This window comes from Dermochelys coriacea, chromosome 4, assembly GCF_009764565.3.
Source record: "Dermochelys coriacea isolate rDerCor1 chromosome 4, rDerCor1.pri.v4, whole genome shotgun sequence".
Classification (NCBI taxonomy): Eukaryota; Metazoa; Chordata; order Testudines; family Dermochelyidae; genus Dermochelys; species Dermochelys coriacea.
Window position 1 is genome coordinate 35,712,408 of NC_050071.1, and position 23,191 is coordinate 35,735,598.

Sequence of the window (23,191 nt, forward strand, 5' to 3'; positions counted from 1 at the left end):
ATCGCCCTTGGCTTCTGCTGCCAGCATCACAAAATTCTGTCCAACATTGGTGGCTTTTGAAAACTTTGCATTCTTTGGATTTTCTTGACAAATATTTTTGTGGAGTGTCCTTGTGGTTTAATGTAAGCTTTAGGGGGCTTGTATCCTTCAAGTTTTCATACATTATAACTTCCGGGTAGAGGTTAATTCCCAAAATATATTGTTAGCATTACCAGCATCCTTCACAAGTAGATAGCCGTGTGCTAAGTTAGATCTATATGTTAGTATCAAAATCACCATTTTTATTTAGGGAGTACTTTGATTGGAGCCCAGTATGAAGCTGTATATTGTCATTTCTAACACTAATACCATCCTGTTCATAACTGTCACTGAATTAAAAAGCTACTTTCTGGAATATTTCAAAGATTATTACTGCATGTATAGGAAATTAAAAATAAAACCTTCTACCAGGTATGTACAAAAGCTTACAACTGGAGAAGCATTACATTGGAAATTCATGTACATTTATATCTACCCACTATACAGTACAAACTATGGGCAGGTAAGCTACTGCTTATGCTGCACTGCCTTCAGTGTGATACTGATTTGGTCAGCAATTTTCAGTTGAAACTATAGAAGTGATTATAATAGTTTTCTGAGATACTTTGACAATTAAAAATATGCCATGTGAAAATGTTTCATGTTACTATATTGCAAAATGTTGATATTTGCCATTTTTGCCACTTGCTAAACAGCGTAATCACTTCTGGGGGAAAAAACTTACCCAAGCAAAACCAGTAAAAAATATTTTAATACGTTGTTGTTTGATAGCTTTGACCCATGCATACCACAATAACTTGTTGATATTAACTCAAACAGTAAAACTGTAATGATAACCATGCTGCAATATTTCTGGAACTTTGCAAAAAGTGACACTTTCTCATTTTGGATACCATTATTTCACCTTGCCTACAGGTTTATGGCAACCCTTGACAGTGCCGTGTCAAACCTTATCTAAATGTAAACAAAATGAGCTTTCAAATTATATATGATGTGGGAAGTCTAGGTTGGATGCATTAAACTCCAGAATTATGGCCCTTTTTGAAGAATTGCCACATACTTAAATGCAGTGTTGCTGTACTGTATGCAGGACCTTGTAGGGCTTGTCAGTGTTGTAATAAGCTGGTTTCTTTGTTTCTCTCTGACAGATGCCAAAGCATCACGATGGACAGCTGCTGTTTCCCTGGGAGATATTACACCTGTGAAAAATCAGGACAAGGTGAAGTATTGTTATGTATATAAGACAAAGCCCCTAATATTGGGTTGTCTGGTCACCCTAGTGGTACCTAGGAATGACAGCCAGTTAGAGTCAAATCTGAGAAAGATATAGGTGGTACTATTGGGAAGGAGAAAGCATGCTGGAGAAATAACATGCATCATAGCCTCATAGCAGAGAAGCCATAATCAGAATTGAGTTCCCATCATGCAAAGTGCTTCATGAATACATAAGAAACTAGGGCCCTGACCTAAAGGGTGACAAACATATACAACTGTTTTAATTTTGGTTTTGTAATTATATAATTAATGGCATTTGCCCACCAGTGCTCAAAGTAGCAGATAGCCTTGGGGTAGTGTTGGATTCTTCATTTCTCCTGGATGCTTATTTGCAACACCAGTAAGCTTGCCTTCTTCCAGCTTCACCTAGCAAGAGAACAGCACCCTGTGCAGCAGTGCTTTAGTCATAATGATCCTGCCCGTTACCTCCAGGCTGAACTACTCCTCTACCTGAGATTAAAACCTAAGACCACCCAAAAACTGCAGTTTGTCTATCCTAGAGAAGTCAGCCTGCTAAATCCAAAGAAAGCACCAGTACTCTGCAACCTACATTGGACTCTATTCCAGGTTTGGATCAAGTCCTAGGCAGTGGTCCTGATCTGTGAAGCATTCAATAGGTGAGGCCTGTGCTACCAGAGACACCCTTTCTCCTACATTTTCCCTCCCCACCCCACACACACACTTTCATCTGCAGTTGACTGGCACAGTATAACTGAGGCTTCACTTTAAACCCAGGCACTCTCAGGGGAATGCTTTAGACTAGGATTACTAACCACTGGTGATTAGGATGATCCCAAATGCTGTGACCACCCCTTGTGTAAGTGACATTCCATATTTGATGGTGGCTGTCCTATGACCTTTATCCAACTTGGAGTCGCAGCAATGCAACAACGTAAAAGTTCATTCACTAAGTGTGATTTTGTACTATGAATAAAGCATCCAGGGTATGGTCTCTCAAAGATGCATTTTTTGTAGTGGATCTTTATTTCCTTGAAACCTAGGAAGGTCACCTTAGCATCGTTGTCAATTCTCGCAGTTTTAGTGCATCTCTCACAATGTGGTGTTTGAGACTCTCCTCTTTTTTCATTTCAAAAGGGTTCTTGTCCTTAGCCTCGGAGAGAAAAAGCTTGAAACCAGGAACTCAGCTAACGGGAAGGAAAGCCAAATGTATTTTATTTTTTGAAAAGTCTCATGGCGTGTTTAGGCCTGTCTCGTGCCCTAACTCCTGACTTGCTGAAGGCTTGGAGTAGGGCTGGTTGGATGTATTGCTGGAGGTTTCATTACGTGACACAATCTCTAATGACAGGTTTCAGAGTAGCAGCCGTGTTAGTCTGTATTCGCAAAAAGAAAAGCAGTTCTTGTGGCACCTTAGAGACTAACACATTTATCAGAGCATAAGCTTTCGTGAGCTAAATGCATCCGATGAAGTGAGCTGTAGCTCACGAAAGCTTATGCTCTACTAAATGTGTTAGTCTCTAAGGTGCCACAAGTCCTGCTTTTCTTTTTGCGAATCTCTCATTAAAGATTCATCGTTAATTCCTGGAGAGTTACCAACCCTAGCGTGGGGTGAGAGTGCTGCCCCCGGAAGGGAGGTGGGCAAAGCGCCCTGAGAGGGTCGAAGGGAGCAGGGAGGGGGAGCGTCCCTGGGCACGGATCCAGGCAGGAGCGGAGTTAAAGGGGACGGGTAGGCGCCAGCGGCCAACCTTGCATAGGATGAGGAGAGGGGAGGAGCAGGTGGGGGCGTAGGGGCTAGGCTGGCCCTACTACGCATGCTCGCACCTGCCGCGGGTCGCGTGCGGCGCTCAGGGGACGGGTGCCCCAGGCCGCTGCTAGGGGCTGCGCGCCTGGGGAGCGGTAGCCGCCGGGCCATGAGGCTGGCGGAGGGGAGCTGCGGCCGGGCGCTCCTTCCCCCTCCGCAGCGAGCGTAGAGCCGTCCCTTCCCCCGCCCCGGCCATTGAGGCAGCTGCCGTCGGGCGGCGGTGGCGCGCGCCGCAGAGGGGCCGTTTGATTCCGGGCCGGTAACTGTCGCTACCGGCCGCTGCCCGTGGTCGGGCCGAGGCCCGGGGCTGCCCCCAGTATGCGATGGGGAACTGCTGGGCGCAGGGGTGCTGCGGCCTCTTCTGGCGGAGAGAAGCGGGGCGGATCCAGCGAGGCGGCGGGTAAGGCGGAGGGTGCAGCCGCCTGGGGCGGGGAGGCGCCGCGCCGGGCTGGCTCCGCCTTGCCCCCGGAGTGGGGGAGTTTTCTGCCGGGTCCCGCGCGGCCCTGGCGCGGTCGTTACGCCGCCCTCCCTCCGCCGGGACCCAGCGGGGCGGAAGGGCCTGGCAGCTGCACGGCGGCTTCCCAGCAGAGGGGAGGGTGCTGGGCGGGCTGGTCTGTTCCCTCCCTGAGATGGGGCCGACCCCGGGTTGAGCCGGGGGCAGGGCAGGACGCGGGGCCTGGCACGGGCGGGGCTGGCTCGCGATCGGGCCCGGCGTGGTGTGCCTGGGGACGGTAGATGGAGGCTGCAGGGGGGAGAGGGAAGGGGGTTTGGTGAGGTGCCAGGTGGCGCTGTGGCCAGGCGGGCGCTCTGGGAGGTGACCCCGCACCATGCCTAGGGCCTCCAGTCCTGACTGAATCCCACCGAGTGAAACCCTTTCTTGTGGCCGCCAGCCGGCTGGTCTGTTAAGCCTCTCTCAGACCTAGGGGTGCCAAAACTCACCTAACTTGTGTGAGCCTCGGTTCTCGCTTGTTTGAGCTGGCGGGTTTCCTCCTTCCTCTAAAGAGGTAAGGGGAGAACTTGACACCCACCGTTTCAACTTGAAGTCTTGGCAAAACCTTGTGGAAGACTTGAGGAGCTTGTCTACGTTTGAGATGCTGCGGTTGCGCCCCTGTCGCGCTTCATTGTAGACGTTACCTACACCATCGGTGTAGGTAGTCCACCTCCCCAAGAGGCGATAAGAATTCTTCCATCAACCTAGCGCAATCTACTCAGGGACTTAGATCAGCTTAACTATGCCGCTCAGGGGTGTATTCTTCATGCCCTTGAGCAATGTAGCTTGGATGATCTTATTTTCTAATGTAAATTAGCCCTAGGACTCTAATGCTACTTGGGAAATTATATTGAAAACTTTCTAAAGTTGGAGCCTTCTGGTACTTTCACAAGGTAAATCCTTTGTTCTCCAACAGTAATTATGACCCCGGGAATAAAAGTAATTTCTGGTAAAGGTAATTTAGCAGTGTCCAGAGAGGGTGTGAATTTAGAATTCTGACCTATAGTTCCCATGTGCCCCTTTGACTGCACAACTACAATCAGTTTTCAGTAAATTCTTGGAATGCATTGGGGGCAGTTTTTTGTTTCAGAAAGTGGAGGAAGTAACCAGGGAGACAGCCATTTTAGACATGATTCTGACCAGCAGGGAGGAACTGGTTGTGAATGTGAAGGTGGAAGGTAGTTTGTGTAAAAGTGATCATGAATTGATAGATTTCATGATTCAAAGGAAATTAAGGAGAGAGCAGCAAAATAAGGACAGTGGACTTCAAAAAGGCAGAACAAACTCAAAGACCTGCTAGGTAAGGTCCCATGGGAAGAAAATCCCAGGTGATAAAGGAGTTTAGGAGGGCTGTGAGTTTCTGAAGGAAACGGTATTAAAGGCACAACAACTGCAAACTATCCCAATGTGAATGAAAGATCCATATTGACTTTTTACTATTTTTTCATATCAGGAGCTCTTTAATGGACTGAAAATCAAAAAAGAATCTTATAAGAAGTAGAACTATGGATGAATTGCTAAGGAGACACGTAAAAGAATAGCACAAGCATCTAGGAACCAAAAAAAGGCCAAGGCAAATAAGGCCTTGTCTACACTGGCAAGTTTCTGCACAGTAAAGCAGCTTTCTGCGTTGTAACTTCCAAGGTGTACACGCTGCCAAGCCACTTAGCGTGCAGAAACTCCTCAGTTGCAGTGTTGAGAGAGAAAAAACAAAAACACCCTGACGAGAGACATAAGTCTTGAAGCGCAGAGACTCTAGCACTGTATTGGCAGTGTAAACACATTACAGGGTAGAAAGCAATCAATTGGCCTCCGGAAGTATCCCATAATCGCTGAATTATGCTCTGCTCATTGTTTTGAACTCGACTGTTCTGGAGACATATGACCCTCCCCTTTCAATGTCCCTTTCTGACAGCCATTGTATGCTGTACTGATCTGCTCTGGACACAAAGCAAACTATTAATGTGGAATGCTCCTGCTGTTGAACACAGAGGCAGGTGTGTGTGTGTGTGAGAGAGAGAGATTGCTGTGCAGAAAGCTGCAGAGGAAGCCAGGGGGCTGATGTCGGGGTTTCCCCCTGCCTCAGGACTGATTCCTTCCTGCTGCTGTCTGAACTTCCAAGACAACATGCTGACACACACTCTCTCCTCCTCCCCTTCATACATACATATACATACATACACACACTTCCTGTCACACGTTCTGCCCACCCTCCCAGTTGAAAAGCAGCTATGTAGGAGGATGCCTATGGAACAATGGGCTTGGGAAACCTGTGATGCTGTGCCTGCCCCATGAGGCATTGCAAACCCTTCCCAAAGCACCCTGCGGCCAGTTGCACAGTGAGATAACTACCACAATGCACTGCTGTCTTTGCCGTTGCAAGAACTGCTAATGTGGATGCACTCCACCATCACAAGGAGTACAGTGTGGACACGCAAAAACAGTTTAATTCCAGTGCGTAAGGGCTTGTCTACGCTTACATTTTATAGCACTCTAACTTGCTGGCTCAAGGGTGTGAAAAATCACCCCGAGCACAGCAAGTCTGAGCGCTTTAAAGTACTAGTGTAGACAGGCTCCGAGCGCTGGGAGCTAATCCCCTTGTGGAGGTGGATTACCAGGAGCGCTGGGAGAGCTCGCACGACCGCTCTCGCACTTCAAAGCGCTGCCGCGGGAGCGTTCCCGCAGCAGAGTTTTGAAGTTTCCAGTGTAGACATACCCTGAATAAAAGTGGTATAACTTGTTGCACAGAAACTTGCCAATGTAGACGTACCCTAAGTTACACCTAGCAAGGGACGTAAAAGGCAAAAAGAAGAGCTTCTTTACATACATTAGGAGCAAGAGAAAGATGAGGGAAAGTGTAGGTCCTCCACTTAGGGCTGGAAGGAGATCTAATACAAGATGACATCAAGAATGCTGAAGTGCTTAATGCCTGTTTTGCTTCAGTTTTCATGAAAAAGGTTAATGATGAACAGATGCTAAACACAATTAATGTTTATGCAAGCCAAAACCGGGAAAGAATGGGTTAAAGAATATCTAGATAAGTTAAACGTACTCAAGTCACGGAGGCCTGATGAAATTTGTATTAGGGTACTTAAGGAACTAACTGAAGCAATCTGAGAACCATTAGCAATTATCTTTGAGAACTCATGGAGGATGGATGAGTTTCCAGAGGACTGGAGAAGGACAAACCTAACTTTAAAAAAGGGAACAATGAGGACCTGGGGAATTATAGGCCAGTCAGGCTAACTTTGTTACCTGGAAAGATACTGGAACAAATTATTAAACACTTACTTTGTAAACACTTGTAAGCACCTAGAGGATAATAGGGTTATGAGGAACAGCCAGTCAACAAGAACAAATCATGCCAAATCAGCCTAATCTTCTTCAACAGGGTTACTGGCCTAGTGGACAGGGGAAAGAGTAATTGTGATGTATCTTGATTTTTAGTAAGGCTTTTGACACAGTTCCCATATGATAATCTCATAAGCAAACTAGGGAAATGAAGTCTAAATGAAATTACTATAAAGTAGGTGCACAACTGGTTGAAAGACCATACTCAAAGAGTACTTATCAGTGGTTCGCTGTCAAACTGTATCTAGTGGGGCTTTGTAGGGGTTAGTCCTGGGTTCAGTACTGTTCAATATTTTCATCAATGACTTGAATAATGGAGGGGAGAGCATGCTTATAAAATTTGCAGATGATACCAAGTTTGGAGGTGTTGCAAGCAGTTCGGAGGACAGGATTAGGATTCAAAATGACCTGGACAAATCGGATATTTGATTTGAATTAAACCAGGTGAAATTTAGTAAAGACAAGTGCAAAGTGCTATACTTAGGAAGGAAAAATAAAATGAATAACTATGAAATGAATAACTTTGGCTAGTACTGCCAAAAAGGATCTAGAGGGATTCTAGTGGATCATGAATGAGTTAGCAGTGTGATGCAGTTGTGGAAAAGGCTACTATCATTTTCCGGCATGTTAACAAATGTTGTATGTTACCCATGAAAGTAATTGTCACAGTAAAGCAACTGTGTCCAATTCTGGGCCCCACACTTTAAAATTTAGAAAAATGTTCTAACTATAAAGATAGTTATGCACTGGAATAGGCTTCCAAGGGAGGTTGTGAAATCCCTATCCTTGGATTTTTTTTTTCAACATTTTGAACAACTGTGGCTTTTGGTTGATCAGAAATTCTACTGTGCTTGTGTTTAGAAAAAAGTTCATAAATTAATAAACTGACTGTTCAAATTTGTGTTCTTTTAGGGGTCTTGATATCTGCAATGTAAGCCAAATATGAATCAATTAGCATCTGTAAAAATCTAAGTGTAGTCTGTGAGGGAAGGTCTTTAATATATTTCTATAGATATTTAATAAATATTTGCCTTTAGTATATGCTGAACAAATATTTTGCCCAAAGATTAAAAATAATCACCTCTCTGCTGATAGCCAACATGAAAGCTTTCAGTCTAGAAAGATTTTGCCAGTAAGATGTGAGCAACTGAGAAAGGGAAAGTTAGACGTTAGAAAGTTGTGAATCTTGTAGATGTTTCATAGAACTGGGGATGGGGAGAGAGAATATTATGGTATTAGTTGAGAGGGTTTAGGAATTCTGAAGACCTCTGTAGTAAATGCTGTGTAAAGTGAATGTTAACTGATAAAATTGGCAGAAATCCCACGTTCCAAACCATACTGTTAATGTACACAGATCCATACTTATGGGATCCCATTGAAAGTAATGGTAATCACTTCCGGAAGAAGGTTCAGCCTCTCTGAGGAAATTAGTGCTTCATCTTCATTGTTGTATGCAGTGAGGTCTCGAACTATAAAATGGGGAGATCTCTTGTAATACTGTTTACTTTGCACTTTAGTGCATTTATATATGAGGCTTGCAAAGCACTTCACAGACACTAATCTAAATTGAATTTATCTTTGTATGAAATTACAAATTGTATGAAATTTTAAAATAACTTTTTAGCAAAATGTCTACTATATGAATTACTGTAGTAATTGAATTCTCAGTGGGAACAACAAGAAAGGTTGCTTAAACTGCCTGCTAAGCTACAGAATTTGGTCCTTTTTAAAATTACCATTTTTAATTATGTCGTGAAACAAATTTCTGTTAATATTGCTCTTCAAATAAAACTTAATGTCTGTGGCCTCCAGCTGTAATTAAAAAGTAGGTCAGGTCTAGTTTGTCCCTGTCCTCAATCATAAGCTTTTTTTCTTTGCTCCTAGAGAGATCACATCGTTCATAAAAGGCAGCTGTGGGGAATGAGTATAATTGGAGCTCCTGGCATTCTTTTGCTATCATTTCCATAATAAGATTAAAGCATAAACATTTTTATCACTCACATAAAAAACAAAATCAGTTTAAATTTTTTTGAATAACTTTCCATATGTCAATGTTCTTGCATATCTAATTTTATTAACAAGATTTTAATATAAAAATCCCCCTGCATCAGTACTTAAATAGGATTGTATTTACTCCTTTTATGGAGTGTAAATGTGAACCCTGTGTGTCTCTTTTTCCCATACAGTATTTTGTCAACTTTAAAGGATTAATTGGCTAACCTGTAATGTCAAAAAGGTCATGATTTTGTATGAGCTGCAAAAGATGGAGAAGTGAAGCAATACAGTAGCCTTTTCTTTTAAAAGTTCCTTCAAGAAAAAAATCAAATGTATCAGTATTTAAATATAGAATATCATAACATAATATACATATGCACACTAATGATGTACTAATCTATTCTTTTATTTCAACTCAAGTGAGACAATGGTAAGGGGTGATGAAAGCAACATTTTCCCCACTCCTTCCTTGTTCACTCTGGGCCCTACCCGGAGAGGTGCCCAGTGCCCTTAGGTCGTCCATAACCTTAGTGGGATTTCAGGGCACTGAGTTCCTCAAAGGATCAGGCCCACATTTATCATTTCTGTAAATAAGAGGGAGCAACAGAGCCAAATGACACAAGATGCTTTTTCTGTTGCTTTTTATCCATCCCTTTAGACCAGTGGTTCCCAAACTTGTTCCGCCGCTTGTGCAGGGAAAGCCCCTGGCTGGCCGGGCCAGTTTATTTACCTGCCATGTCCGCAGGTTCAGCCAGTCGCAGCTCCCACTGGCTGGGGTTTGTTGCTCCAAGCCAACGGGAGCTGCTGGAAGTGGCGCGGGCCGAGGGACATACTGGCTTTCCCTGCACAAGTGGAACAAGTTTGGGAACCACTGCTTTAGACAATTATTCAGTTTAAAACAGGAGGTATGCATTCTGGAGACCATTTTTAAACATGCTGCTATTGTGAGCTGAAAAGGAAAGCAACATGGGGGAGCAATTTAAATGGCTTGGGGGTATTTTTTGTTTTCTTTTGTTTTTTTGGTAAAAAAAACATTGATTTAAATCTGAGTCTTTTTAAAAATCATTTGGAAACTTGTGCTATTGCAACTTTAGATTAAAACTTAACAAACTAAAGAATAATGAATTGAATCATAAATGCAGTTTTTAAAATGCCACTACTGGTAGGGTATATTTCTTGAATTTTGAAAAGTTGGTATTGGCAGAAATCAAAATTGAAAATTAAGATCCTGATTCTGGAAACACTTCAGGTACATGACTATGCTCATGAATAGTCCCACTGACTTCAGTCGGCCTGCTTGTGCTTAAAGTTAAGCTTGTGCCTGAGTGTTTACAGCATCAAGGCAAAAATTGTATTTTTATTTAAACAAAAAAAAAACTTTCTTAGTGGCATAAAATCTTTTACTACAAAACAAAATTGCTTCCATGTTAACTATAAAAAGTTATTTAGACTTTAATGTTAAACTTAATGTGAACTTTTTTAAACACACAGGCTGAAAATTTCAAAAACAGAAGGCTAAAGTTAGGCATATAAGGATTTTCAAAGTCACTGAAGTAACTTAGGGCCCATTGATTTCTAACTGCAAACTCTGATGGAGGCATGTAGCCTAATTAATTTGTTTTCCTTCGATATTCTGCCTTCAGTGTGGTTAACATGACAGTTATGTTGCTGATACTTGGCTGAGGAATCTGAGTCTTAAGGGCAGCACTCATGGGTGGGGGTGGCTGGATCAATTAAACTTTTTTTTGTAAGCAAAAAAAAAAAATAGTGGGGTTACATAGTTACGTGGAGTTCTGGGCTTCAGCATGTTGTCTGTTCTTTCCTACCCAGTTACATCACTCAAGGAACTGGGCTTTATTTGGGTCCTCCCAGACTTGTTATAGTCCATTGTGCTTGCTGTAACATAGCTGTTTTCTCACATCCCTGGGAGACCATTCAATAGCCTAGTACATCTCACCAGTCTGGAAGTTTTCCTAGTGTCAGCCTAAATTTTTCTTTTCTTAATGTCACCATTTCTTTTTTAAAGGTGTAGGGTGTGTGCAAATGTGCTCTTTCTCTGTGGTGCAGAACATTTTGGGAGCTGAAGGTCTAGAAAAGCTCCTCTAACAATGAATAAGAGCAATCACAGTTGGGTTACCCTGGAAGTTATTTCTGGACAGAACAGTAGTTTTTATTTATACCTGTGCTAGAATTTATAATATATTAATACAGCCATACCTAAAGCAGCAGTGGTCTGCTATTTGAGAGCCTATATTCTGACTTAAGGGATGATAGCCTGGAAAAAAAAGTCTTGGTTGAAAGTCTTGGATAAATTTCAAATTATACTCGCCTCACTCATTACTTTAGAGTGGAGAACCTCCTTAAGATATACTTAAGTCAGTCAGTGAATCAAAGAAAGGCTTGGGTTTCTGTAGTTGCTATGTGCAACCATCGTCTGCCAAAAATATCATTTGGTTCCCAAACTGTGATCCATGGAGAACTGGCAAGTCAAATGGTGCTGGTTTACCACCTTGTTTCTTGATGCTTTTTTGGATAAATCAGTAATCTTTCTGCAAAAACAAGGGATATAAAATGTTAGCCCCCCTAGCTACATCAGTAAACAGTCAAAGAATGACACTCTACAAGCTGGCATTTGTTACATAGAACACTGCTAGCAGGCATAATGGGTCATACCATGAGCAATGAGTTTTTCAGAGGCTGGCCAGAATCATCTGTCTTGAGGGAAATAGGCAAAATGTACTAAAACCGGTTAACACAGTTTAAAAAAAAAATGGTCAATGGCAGCAAATGCAAAGCGATCAGCATCCTGATACATAAACTCCTTTCCCAGTGAAGGAGTAATTCTTTTTACACCTTCCAATTTGAAAAAAACATTTTTACATCCTCAGATGCAAGTATTTTTCACGCTCCAGTTTGTCTCGCCTGTAATAAATTGCATCAGTTAATATATAGCTCAATTAATAACTGACAATAATAAATTGGCTTAAGCCTTAACATTAAAATGAACTCACAATGGCTTTTGAAGTATTTTGCTCTTGAAATGCTTTTAATTTTGTGATTAAAATGGTACTGATGTAACTATCAAACCTGATTTCATTGTGTCATAAATAATTTTTAGAATATTTGAGAAGATACTTGGACTGTAGAACTACTAACCTGCAATGAAATTATGGGTTTATTTTCTAGATCAAAGTATTTTAGAACATGTTCAACTGGAGAACACTTCACTATAGAGGTAAGTACTTTTTTTCCTAAGCCTGGAAAACTTTTTTGAAACATTGCACCCCAACCAGACTTTCTGGCACTTGTCATTGTTTGCGTAAAATGGAACCTCTTAACACTATATCAGACTAAAGCACTAAGTGAATCATGAAATAGCAATTGTCTTGCCACTTCTCTTGATCAAGTAAAAAGACATAGGCATGTCGGTATTCTAAACTGTAATGCATAAAGGAATCAAAGTATTAGTTTTCTGTGCCCTATCCAGCAGCAGATGAGACAGTAGCAAAAATTCTCAAGTCCTATCTTTACTACAGCTTCCACTACTGCTATACTGGGAATGAAATGTATCACATTTTTGCCATTATAAATGCATCCTAATTTAGTCTGCTGGATCACAGAATCTGATCTGATTTCTCAAGAGCCACCAACTGTGGAGGTACTCTGTGTTGACAGGAAAATCCTGACTTTTAAGCAAGGAAGCATCTCTATAGTTGCACAATCAAAGACTATAAAAAGAAAAGGAGTACTTGTGGCACCTTAGAGACTACTCTAAGTACCACAAGTACTCCGTTCTTTTTGCAAATACAGACTAACTTGGCTGCTACTCTGAAACCAATCAAAGACTATAGTTTAGCTAAGGGAGGGCAGAGTCTGTCATTTGCCTAATCCATCGGCTTCCTGGGAATAACAGAGTTGAGTGTGTTCATAGAACATGTCAATATAGCACACGTGCCCTTGTCCCAAGAACTTGACGATAGCTCTTTCCTCAAAGGTGGAACCTGGCATTGTTGGGGATAAATTTGTAGTAGCTAGAATTGCTACCTTACTTGGTTGTCAGCAAGGGAAACAGAAGGTTATGTGGACATAAAAATCTCCCCTTCTGCAGCATAAATCTGTCAGTGTGAGAGTGTTCCCTGCAGCAGCAGACTGATAGTGGAAAGAAGGTTCTGTCCTTTTCTTCACCTCCTAGATGGCTTAGACCAGTTTCTCCCTTCCCATTTACAGGAGTTATTCTGTACCTTATAGGAACTCCTACCGGCTGTGCTGCCTACCGATGCTAGTAGATTAACTCCACTAAAGATGTAGGAAACAGCGCTGGATGGCTTCTGTTGGTTTTATTTTGATCTTTGTGATAGGTCAACCTACTGCAGTGGCTTGTGCAACTTATAAGACTGCATATATTTTGGATTCAGTCTTCTGTGCTTAGATCCCTTTTTAAAGCATTCTAATGTTTTTATTGGCTCTTATTCCTTGATATGCAAAGTTGTCATCTTGCTTAGAATCCTGGCTTCTGTTTCAAGTAACTAATTATTCCACCTGAATTTGTTACTGTATATCCCCAGAGTGGAAAGGGATGAATCAAGATCTCTCTGGGGAAGAGGTGCATCTATGCTGCAGCTTTCCAGGAGGCAGGTTGTGGGAGGGGAGACTGGGACCATGTTAGGTTCCATAGCTGGAAGAGAGGGTTTTCCATCTTTGGCTGAGGAAAGCTTGTATTTATTTCTTAAGAGATGTCAACAATGACTAGAGCTTTTGTATAGGCAATTTATTTGTTTTTACAAGTTAAAATAAACTTCATCATTTTTGCCCTCTGAATATTTTTCAGAAAACACATGAATTTCATTTATTTTAATATTTTAGTGTTAGAGGTAGTTTGCATTACAGCTTTTGGCTTTGGTGCACTTTTATACTAATATACAGTACTTCTGTGTCTCTAGTGCCTATAACTGATAGTTTTACGGCTCTTATTCATATCAGAATACATGACTGAGAGAATTCATCAGTCATTAACTAATAAAACCATAAATTATCCTCCCAACAGAGTTGCTTGGGGCACTGTATAATATCAAATGCAACAAAACTTTTTAATTCTAACTCTTATCCTCTTAATTATTACATTCTGTGTAGAAGAAAACAACTTACAAGCAATGTTTGTAGGGAAGCTGGTCACACTCCAAAAGCAATAGCTCTTCACAAAGTAGAAGATTTGATAATTGAATATTATTGTCTTCAGCTTTAATTGGAGCAGCGTTTCCACAAAATATGCCTAATAGGTAAACCTGTTGTAATTATGCTGATTTTTATTTGTGTTCATTGAAGTGTGGTGTTTGTATCACAATGTGTGCATGTACAGTAACCTTGTATACTCTGTGTTGTTTTTCTTTGCAGTTTGAGAATCTAGTGGAAAGTGATGAGGTAAGTACTTGGGTTTCACAGTATAGCACTCAGTAATTCAATACACTTTCACACTTCTGTTTGTAGTCCCAAGATCCACATCTTGCTAACCCTTCTGGCTGCAGCTAACTTCTGCATTGGTCTCTTCATAGAAGAGTTGCTGGTATTTCTTTGATGCTATCGGGGCTTGATTTTCTTCCTCTAGGATAGTAGTAAATAATATTCCTCTGGTTGTGGAGGATGAAGAGAAGTGGGGCTGCAAAGGGAAGGGCAGGATTATTATAATGGGAATTATGAAAAAAATTATACATGATAAAGATTCAGTCTGTAGATGTATCCAACATAAGAGTACCAATACTTGGCTAACTGTAATCTTTTTGGTAAACCACAAACATTCCCCATATCAGTTGAGTAGTTGCAGTACAGCATGTTTTTATACAGAGAATTTGAGTTTGGCACCTGAACTATTATAAGCTCTAACTTGAACTGGTAGAAGCGCTGTAGTCAGTGTCTTTAGTCCCATCTAGGAATGCGTGCATTGGAGTTATTCTTTAGTAATGCCCCCCCCCCCTTCATTTCTGAAGCCTAACACAAGGAAGTAGTTCACCAATGCTACAGTTTGTTGCTTTCAGTCCATCCTTCATTGCAACTTAAGGTTTTTGAAGGAAAGTAGTAAAGAGAGGATTTCTGGGTCAACAAGCCTCTTTTCCCAACTCCCTGGCAACTCCAAAAAAATAAAAATAAAGACACAATAAATACCATTCTGGAAGTACAGTTATAGAACTTTTCAGGGACCTGGAGGTAGTTGAACTCTGCCCATCTGACCCAAAATGCATTTGAACACATGCTGTCACCTGGCACAAGAGCGAAATTACTGCATATAGGGTATACATACTAGACTGGTCTGCTAGTTTTTGCTATCTAAGAATGAACTTGTTCAGATTTTGGTAGTGCAAAATTTAAATAGTAACCCTTACTGGTCTCTTTTGCACCTTCAATAAACAGGATTGGCATCCCTTGTGGTTCCAATGTCTGTACATAAGCAATAATCTACAATGGATTTATGGATTCAATGGGTTTATAATGGATACCAGCATAGTTCAAGTATTCTGAGGAACTAGGTCAAAAGTGGCATTTTTCAACCATCTGTGAAGTGCAAATAGTTCTGTGACTGCTGCTTAGAAGTATCCTTGCACAATGGCTTTAAAAAACTTTCTTTAAAAAAATGTGGCATGTGTCAGTCACTGGTGTCTGAACAGCTCACCAGTTTTCTCAAATGGAAAATTGGAAAATGGACTGCTTCTGGCATGGCTTAGTGTTTTTTCTTGTCAAGTTTTTTAAAAAAGAATTATAGACCTTTCTAAAATTAATCTAATAGGTTCTTTAGTGCCTCTTGAGGGCTAGTAGCTCTTGAACTTGACAAAACTTGTACATCATTTTGACTGGAGCAAATCTCTTTCCTGGGGTACTACAGTGGTTAGTTTCACTGCCCAGCCTCAGTAAAGGGTTATGCTGGACAAACAGCAAAGGAAAAAGCCAAAAAAAGAAAATTTGCTTCTGATGTAATTCTTCCCACTTGAAATTTCTAGGCATAAATGTGTGCCTTTCAGTGACTGAGGGCAAGTCTACACTTAAAAAGTTTCAGCTGTGCTGCAATGCTTTAGTGAAGAGCTTCTCCCGTTGGCATAGTTAATCCACCTCTATGAGAGGCAGTAGCTATTTTGATGGAAGAAGCTCTCCCGTTGACCTAACGCTGTCTACGCTGGAGGTTTGGTCAATATAACTGCGTCACTCAGGAGTGTGGATTTTTCATTTCCTGAGTGACATAGTTATACCAAGTTAAGTTTATAGTGCAGACTGACCTGAAACAAAGACCCAAGTTGTTTAGGTCGCCTCCTCCCAGGCTAACACAGAATGAGGTAAACATATCACTGATCAGGTTGGTACAGAGTAGAAGATTCTGGTACTGTATCCGAGCCAGACCAGAATATGAAAACGTGCAAGTTGCCTGTCTGGGCAACACACTGGGGGAATGCCAATTCAAGTTTTATGCAGTTCTCTCACCCTGTTTGTACATAAATTGGCTCAAGCCACAAACCATTCCAAAGGACCAAAATAGGCCTCACAACTTCACTTCCGAACAAGCACATGCTGATAATGATGGACAATATTTTGGCCAGTCATGTCAACAAACACGGAGGTCCCTAGGCTTCAGAGGGAAAATAATGTGTTTTTCAAATGGGCTGAAAAACACCCTTTTCCAGCAAGAGTGCTTCACATCTGGGAAAAGGGTGATGTAAGGGGAGACTAGCTAAGCTGACAGACTAGGAAGAGTGGAATCTTCACCATGAGGTCTTCAGGAATCTGAAGTTTTTCAGGCATTGGCTATGGAGCTCTCTTCATCCATGGACAGTACCAAAGTTGCCCAGATTTTACTCCTGGATAAAGAACAAAGGGTGGTAATAAGTTGTGCTATTTAACAAATGGCCCATCAGCCTGCTCTATCTGTCCCATGTAGTTTCTGCATGTTGCTGCCTATCATGTGAAAGGGAAAAGAGGGTTGGGGGAGAAATCTAATCCCACAAACTCTTTAATGGCCAAAACAAGCTGGAGACAATAAGAGAGGACCTGCCTTGTGGTCTACCTATACAAGAAAGACCCTCCTTTCACAGGCTGCCTGCATTCTATCACAGTGCAGACAGGCTGAGACTAGCTGCCTGTTACTCAGAAAGGTGAAAATGGAAAAAGAGGATGTTTGTAGCTCATTCTGTTGGATCTCTAATTACATTTGGGTATTGCTTCTGATCTTTAAACTTTTGTCTGTGAAAGTTTGGTTTTTTTTTTTTTTAATAAATGTAGATTGGTTAGTTTGTATATTAAGAAGTAGGTAATGGATTATCTTAATTACATTAATTTTATTTATAATTTAATAGGGAGAAAGCCCAGGAAGCAGTCATAGGTAAGACATGTTTCAAGAGCTTTTTTTAGTAGCTTATGTTCTCTTCCACCATGTCAGTCAAGTTACATATGACCAGCAAAATTCATGCTGACTTTTCACTTAACTGATGCCTGAAAATTCTAATGCCAGACAGTTACCCAACTTCAGTGGATAACTGTGCACTTACAAGATATTAATATTTGTAGTGGTAATTTATTTTAATATAGTTTAAAATACTTTTTAATGGAGTTTAGTCAACAGTAAATCCCTAATTTTTTGTAACCCACCTGATTTTTATATTTAATTCTGAAATGATGAACCCACACCTTAAATCTACTAGTTTTGCAAAGTTTTCATTTATGTGGCATTCACAACCACTTGGATCTGACTAAAACAGCAAATAGCACCACAACCACAGGAGGATGTTCTTCTTCACTGCCTTTGGGGCATATGAATAGACTGTGCCGTGAGGATGATAGGAAGCAAGACACAGTGATCTTGAATGGGCGAGGATGGAGGGTCTCAGAGCTCGAGCTCCAGCCCCAGCCCAAACATCTACATAGCAATTTTTTTAGACCCGCAAGCCCAAATCAGCTGACCTGGGTCAGCCACAGCTGTGCCATGGCTCTTTTATCCCTGAGTAGAGTGCTCTGTGCAATTATGGCAGCCTGTGGCTTGGGTATTTAATCTAGCACCCCAGACTCCGCAGTCAGTCACTGGAGTTTGCCTGCTATCAGACCCTCACTGCACAGCCTGCGGGGGAAGAAAAGCCAGAGAGGCAGTGGCAGAAGAGGACAGAGAGGGGATGCAATAGAGGAAGATCATCCTAGGAAGAAAGTCCAAGCCCAGGTTTGGCCAAGGTAATTAAGGACCTTAGATAGCTTTCCCTAGACTGATCCTCCCCTTCTCCATGCTTGAGAGTGAGGGTAAGGAATACAATAAGGAGGGCTGTAGAGAGGTCCTGGTTTTATGGAGGTGGGGAGGCAAGGGTAGAGGTCCTGGACTGGTTCTGGAAGTGAGGAAAGGGAAAGGTCCCAGTTTCTGGGTGGGGTGGGGGGGGTCCCTATTGCTCTAACATTCACAGAAGTGTATTTAAAATTCACCACAAGCATTCAAAGTGCTAGGCTCGACCCCCTACCTGTATTTAGCTTTGCACCTTTGGCACTGGCAGCTGATCCAAGCAACATCCTTAATTTTTTTCATAAACACCCCTAAAAATCTCAAAGCAAGGTTGGTATCTGAGTCAATAGAAGGACTTCAAGTAAATCAGTATAAAGCAACAATTTTTTTCAGTAGTCTAGAATAAGATATTTAAGATTTTTCTGAAGTATCCTTCTAAATTTTAAAAGTTTCAACTTCTTTTAAAGGCTATGGCACTTGGCTTTTCTTTTCCTCACAGGTATTCAACTTTGTTCACAGTGTAGACATTTTCTAAAAGTATATTTCAGTGATTATGCATAAAAATATTTTTAAACTTAATTGCATGTTAGTAAATTAATTGAAGGTAGATCTGTATAATATACAGCAAGATTGCTGATGTCTGAGTTTATTAAACATATACTTTATTTAAACTACTGGTGCAAAGATAAAAGCAAGTGGCCTTTATTTAGGCATACCAAGATAAAACAATGCAGAAACTTTGTCTGCATTTCCTTTACCTGACTTCCCTAAATATCTTGCCTTTTTAAACTTGTATCTTTGGTTTTTGTACTTTAGGTCAGTTTAAAAAAAAATCCACTTCTAACATCCCACAAAAATTAGTTTATTGACAAACATTCCGCTAGTTGTGGCGGAAAATCTGGACACGGACAAGGTTCCAATGAATTCTCCACTGCTCTATAATCCTACAGGTTTATACCACTCACTCAATCTTAACTTGGTCCTCTAATATTTGCAAAAGTATATACAAAAATTACAATAACAAGTTCCTAAAATTACAAAATCTTTCTATTCCATGAATTCATATCCAACATGCTATAACATTTAATATATCCTGCAACGTTATCACTTGATTCTGCAACTTCATCGGGCGCCGTGTTGGCACAACAACTTGTCTTCAAGAGTGGGGCCTTGCTTCCTGTGAAACACTGTGTGTTCATTGCTTAGTTGCTACATAATACAAAGTGCACATATGTTTACATAATTTTAGGACACTGTATAATCAACATGAAACAGATCTTCCATTCCAGTTCTTTTAATAAAAACATTGTTCTGCTTCTCCTACACTTTGATCTGAGAGAATATTTTGAGATCTGATATAACTTCAGACTGGGACTACTTTCCTTTTGAAATCTTTACTACATATTAAATAATGTGTAATAAAAAATATGTCTAATATTTCTATTAGAGATTAGAAAAAGGGGACGCAATTAAATAGGATGGGACAGCAGTGAGTGAAAGGTCATACTGCACTGAGAAATTAGCTGGAGTCTTTCAATCTTAATTTCGAGACTTTTATCCTTCCCTTAAAAGGAGCATAATTTTTATAAAAGGTGAATTCTTTTTGGGGAACGCGATTTCATTTAAATACACTTTAATATCACATTGCCTTCAATAAAATGTGTTTTCGTGGGGAATATATCTGTGTATGTAGAGATAAATAGTAATGCATAACAAGCTGGGGTGTAAATGTACCTTGCTGTGCATTAACTGTCTGTATGGGCCATGCTCTAAAAGTTCCCTAGAGTGTGCTTTGATCTACTCCCATTTCACTAGGGAAGATTTAATGCACAGTAACAGGGTCCACATGACAGTTAGTGCATGGCATACTAGTATTAGGTAGATTTACACCCCAGTTTGCTGTGCATTAACTGTTTGTTTAGGTAAGCCCTGTAACTTTAAACCTTGTTTTAGATATGAACTGTACTTTCAGCCTTTTCCTATGTTTGGATTAAGTGGCCAATCCAGTTAGAACTTCAGGTCAGAAGGCTGGCTGAACAATTCAGAATTCTAAATTAACTGCTTCCTTCTTTCCCTCATTAGTGTACTTCCATTTATTATCCTGGTCTTATTAGTTCCCAGTCTAACTAATAATTTACTAAAGAGTGTCTCTGTTTTTTTTTCCCTCTTCAGACCTCTGACGGAGGAAGAAATTGCTGATCTGAGAGAGAGACATTATGATTCCATTGCTGAAAAACAGAGAGCATTTGATATGAAACTTCAGTCAGAGGTAGATAATTGTGATGGTTCTATGACTTGGATAATTTTATGATTACAAATAATGGCCTATTTAAAAATGAAGCAAAACAAGTTTTAACTTGTGGCAAATCATTGTTCTTGCATTTATTAGTTAACAGGATTTTTAGTTGTCCAGGTACTGTAGCTGTGCAATTAAATTTGTATGAAAGATGATCACTTAATTCTTTTATTGCTTAATTAAATGGAAAATATAATAAATAAGGTAGATAGTCCTCTATAGAGAGCTGTGAAATTCAAACTATGCCAGCCTTTTTCCTTTGGAAAGGAAAAATGTGCTGTGTATTTTATTCAGCTTATTTAGTGGAGAGGGGCGAAAACTTTTTTTTAAATGAAAGAACCTAATTCATCATGTCTGCTTTTAACATCATATCCCATTAACAATTAATGGGATATGAAATGGAAATTAGTGATCAATTCCAGATAAACACCTCTTTAAATACAAATGCATCTCATGTTTAAAACTATTTATATAATTTATATGGTCTTCGGTAAAACGCCCTTATGTTATTTAAAACAGCTCACTATTTTCCCAGTAGTCTTTGTTTTAACAGGGAAATGTATATCCGACTCAATTTCATTAGTTGTTTGAAAGAAGAAACTTGTAGACTTACAATACTTTGCGTATAACTATGATCAAGAAAATGGTTTCTGACTATACAGTCTCATAGTTTGCTTTTTGTTTGTCTTTTTATGAGTAACTTTTTCTTTTAATTTAGTAAACTTATGTTTTTATTCATAGGAAGATAGATAGGTTCTGCTTTTGTTAACCCTTATTATTTTGTTCATATACAGTTAGCCTTACAAGAGGAGAAGTTAAGAATAGAAGAAGAGGCTTTATATGCTGCACAGCGTGAAGCAGCCAGGGCAGCAAAGCAGAAAAAGCTCTTGGAGGTGAGGGGAAAAAGACCCCAATACATATCAGAGCTTCTGTTCTATATTTTTTGTACACAGACTATCATAGTTTTATTTATTTTCTCAGAAGTAATTTCTGAGATGCAGCTTGGTTTGTAGTAGTGTCTATTTTCATGCATAGTCCCTGAAGTCTAGTATCAAGTATTTTTATAGCAGAGTAGCCGCATGTGTTGCATAAAACATCTGTGCCTGTGAATAGTAGCAGTGTTAAATGCCTAGTGCCTGTTGCTATTGAGATTGGGGTCAGCTGATAACACTTAGCCTGGATGTCTTAAAAAAGAAAAATGGCTTTTTGTTTTCTGTTTATCCAGTAGACAGTTGCTGGTCTGTCTTCTGTGATACTTTGACTTCTTCATGCAAGTGTGATTATATGAATAATACTGTATTTTAACCCATAAGTGTTAGTACATATATTTTTCATCTCAATTCATTAGCTAAAAGATGAGTATAAATTGTCTAATTATATAAAGTGTCTGCAAATTTAAAAGAACACTTAGAACTGTATGTCTGACTTTTTTCAACATCCATTTAAATGCTGTTTGTGGCAGTGGTTATGGTATGCCCAAGAGAACAAAACTTCCCAAATATAGTGTATGTGTTAATTACAGACAGTTTTAAAAGCCCCTCGGTAGACTCACTGAAGAAAGTAAAACTCATGAAAAATTAATCCCTGCAGTCAACAAGATATTAGGTCAGAGCCCATTTTAGGACTAACTACCATTCAGCCTTTTCTTATTGAAAAGTTAATGCAGTAGTTCACTAAATGAGCAGTGTTACCAGCAAGAGTCTGACATGACCATCATGGCCAGCTCACAGTACATGGGACGCTGTAGGGCAAAGATGAGGTTTAGTTTTTTTCCAATATCAAATGTTCCCAAATCATTTCGAGATGCCTTTCCGTTCTGCATTTTTTTCCTCTTTTTTTCCTATTATTGTGTTCTCTATTCTTTCTCAATGGGTTTTTCTCGCCTTCTGCTTTTTCTTATTCTTCTGTATTTGGTCTCTTTCAGGTCATCATCAGTAATTTTGTTTTATGCATAGAACTGTAAAAGTTCTTTGGGAGAAACCCTACCAAATGCCCTGTTCTGAAAACTGGTCTTTCTTATCGAGATCCTAGGATATCTATAATATACCTTTTTGTTTTTAAACAGACTACCTTGTAGAAAAGGATTGAATGACATTAATCAACGGGGAATGGAGATGGGGAGGAAATTAGTTACTCTTCAAAAAGTCTTTAAATCTTATTTTTGTTTTTTTATTTAAAAATATAGTCATGTGGCTACAATTAGAAGAAAACAGTAGAGTTCTAATCTTGTTTTAGCCATCTTAAAAGCACATTTCAGGGATATGAGCTCAAGTTCTGATATGGTACAAATAAACTAGAATTCAGTTATATAAAATTCACAATCCAACTCTGTCTGCCTGAAACTCCCTGCTTGGGTCAGGCATCAGTCTGTTAATTCAACAAACAGGTGAATCATTGGAAATATGGCAACATCTGAACCTGATTTTGACTACTGTTGCTTATGTTAAGTACATCTTGTATAGTTTATTTGTTTCCAATAGAAATACAGGCTAAGGTACTAAATGTGAGTACAGGTGACATAATCAAGTTCTGCAAAGCAAAACAATAATTTTGAAATACTTGCGTATCCTGGGACTTACCTTCTAATTTATAGAATAAGTTTAAAGATGGATCTACTTCATACGGTAGAAACGAAACATCCAACTTGGCTTAATATATGTGATCCTTTCCTTCCTCCTATCCACTTTCTCTCATTCATCAAGTATCAATAAGAAATGCACTTTCTCCGTAACTTCCCAGTTCATCACTGTA

The 23,191-nt window shown here is 40.1% G+C and overlaps 1 protein-coding gene across 2 annotated transcripts in view; it reads left to right on the forward strand.

Moving 5' to 3' along the window:
- The first annotated feature begins 2,953 nt into the window (after positions 1–2,953).
- Positions 2,954–23,191, forward strand: part of AP1AR (adaptor related protein complex 1 associated regulatory protein) — a 33,998-nt gene continuing 13,760 nt past the window's right edge. The window contains exons 1-6 of one of the 2 annotated variants that reach the window (XM_038400610.2): positions 2,954–3,473; positions 12,096–12,144; positions 14,301–14,327; positions 17,240–17,265; positions 20,317–20,413; positions 21,235–21,333. In XM_038400610.2, the coding sequence (XP_038256538.1) occupies positions 3,397–3,473; positions 12,096–12,144; positions 14,301–14,327; positions 17,240–17,265; positions 20,317–20,413; positions 21,235–21,333 (375 nt within the window). In that variant the 5' untranslated portion in view covers positions 2,954–3,396. The remainder of the gene's footprint in view (positions 3,474–12,095; positions 12,145–14,300; positions 14,328–17,239; positions 17,266–20,316; positions 20,414–21,234; positions 21,334–23,191) is intronic. The other variant, XM_038400611.2, reaches the window with a different exon arrangement.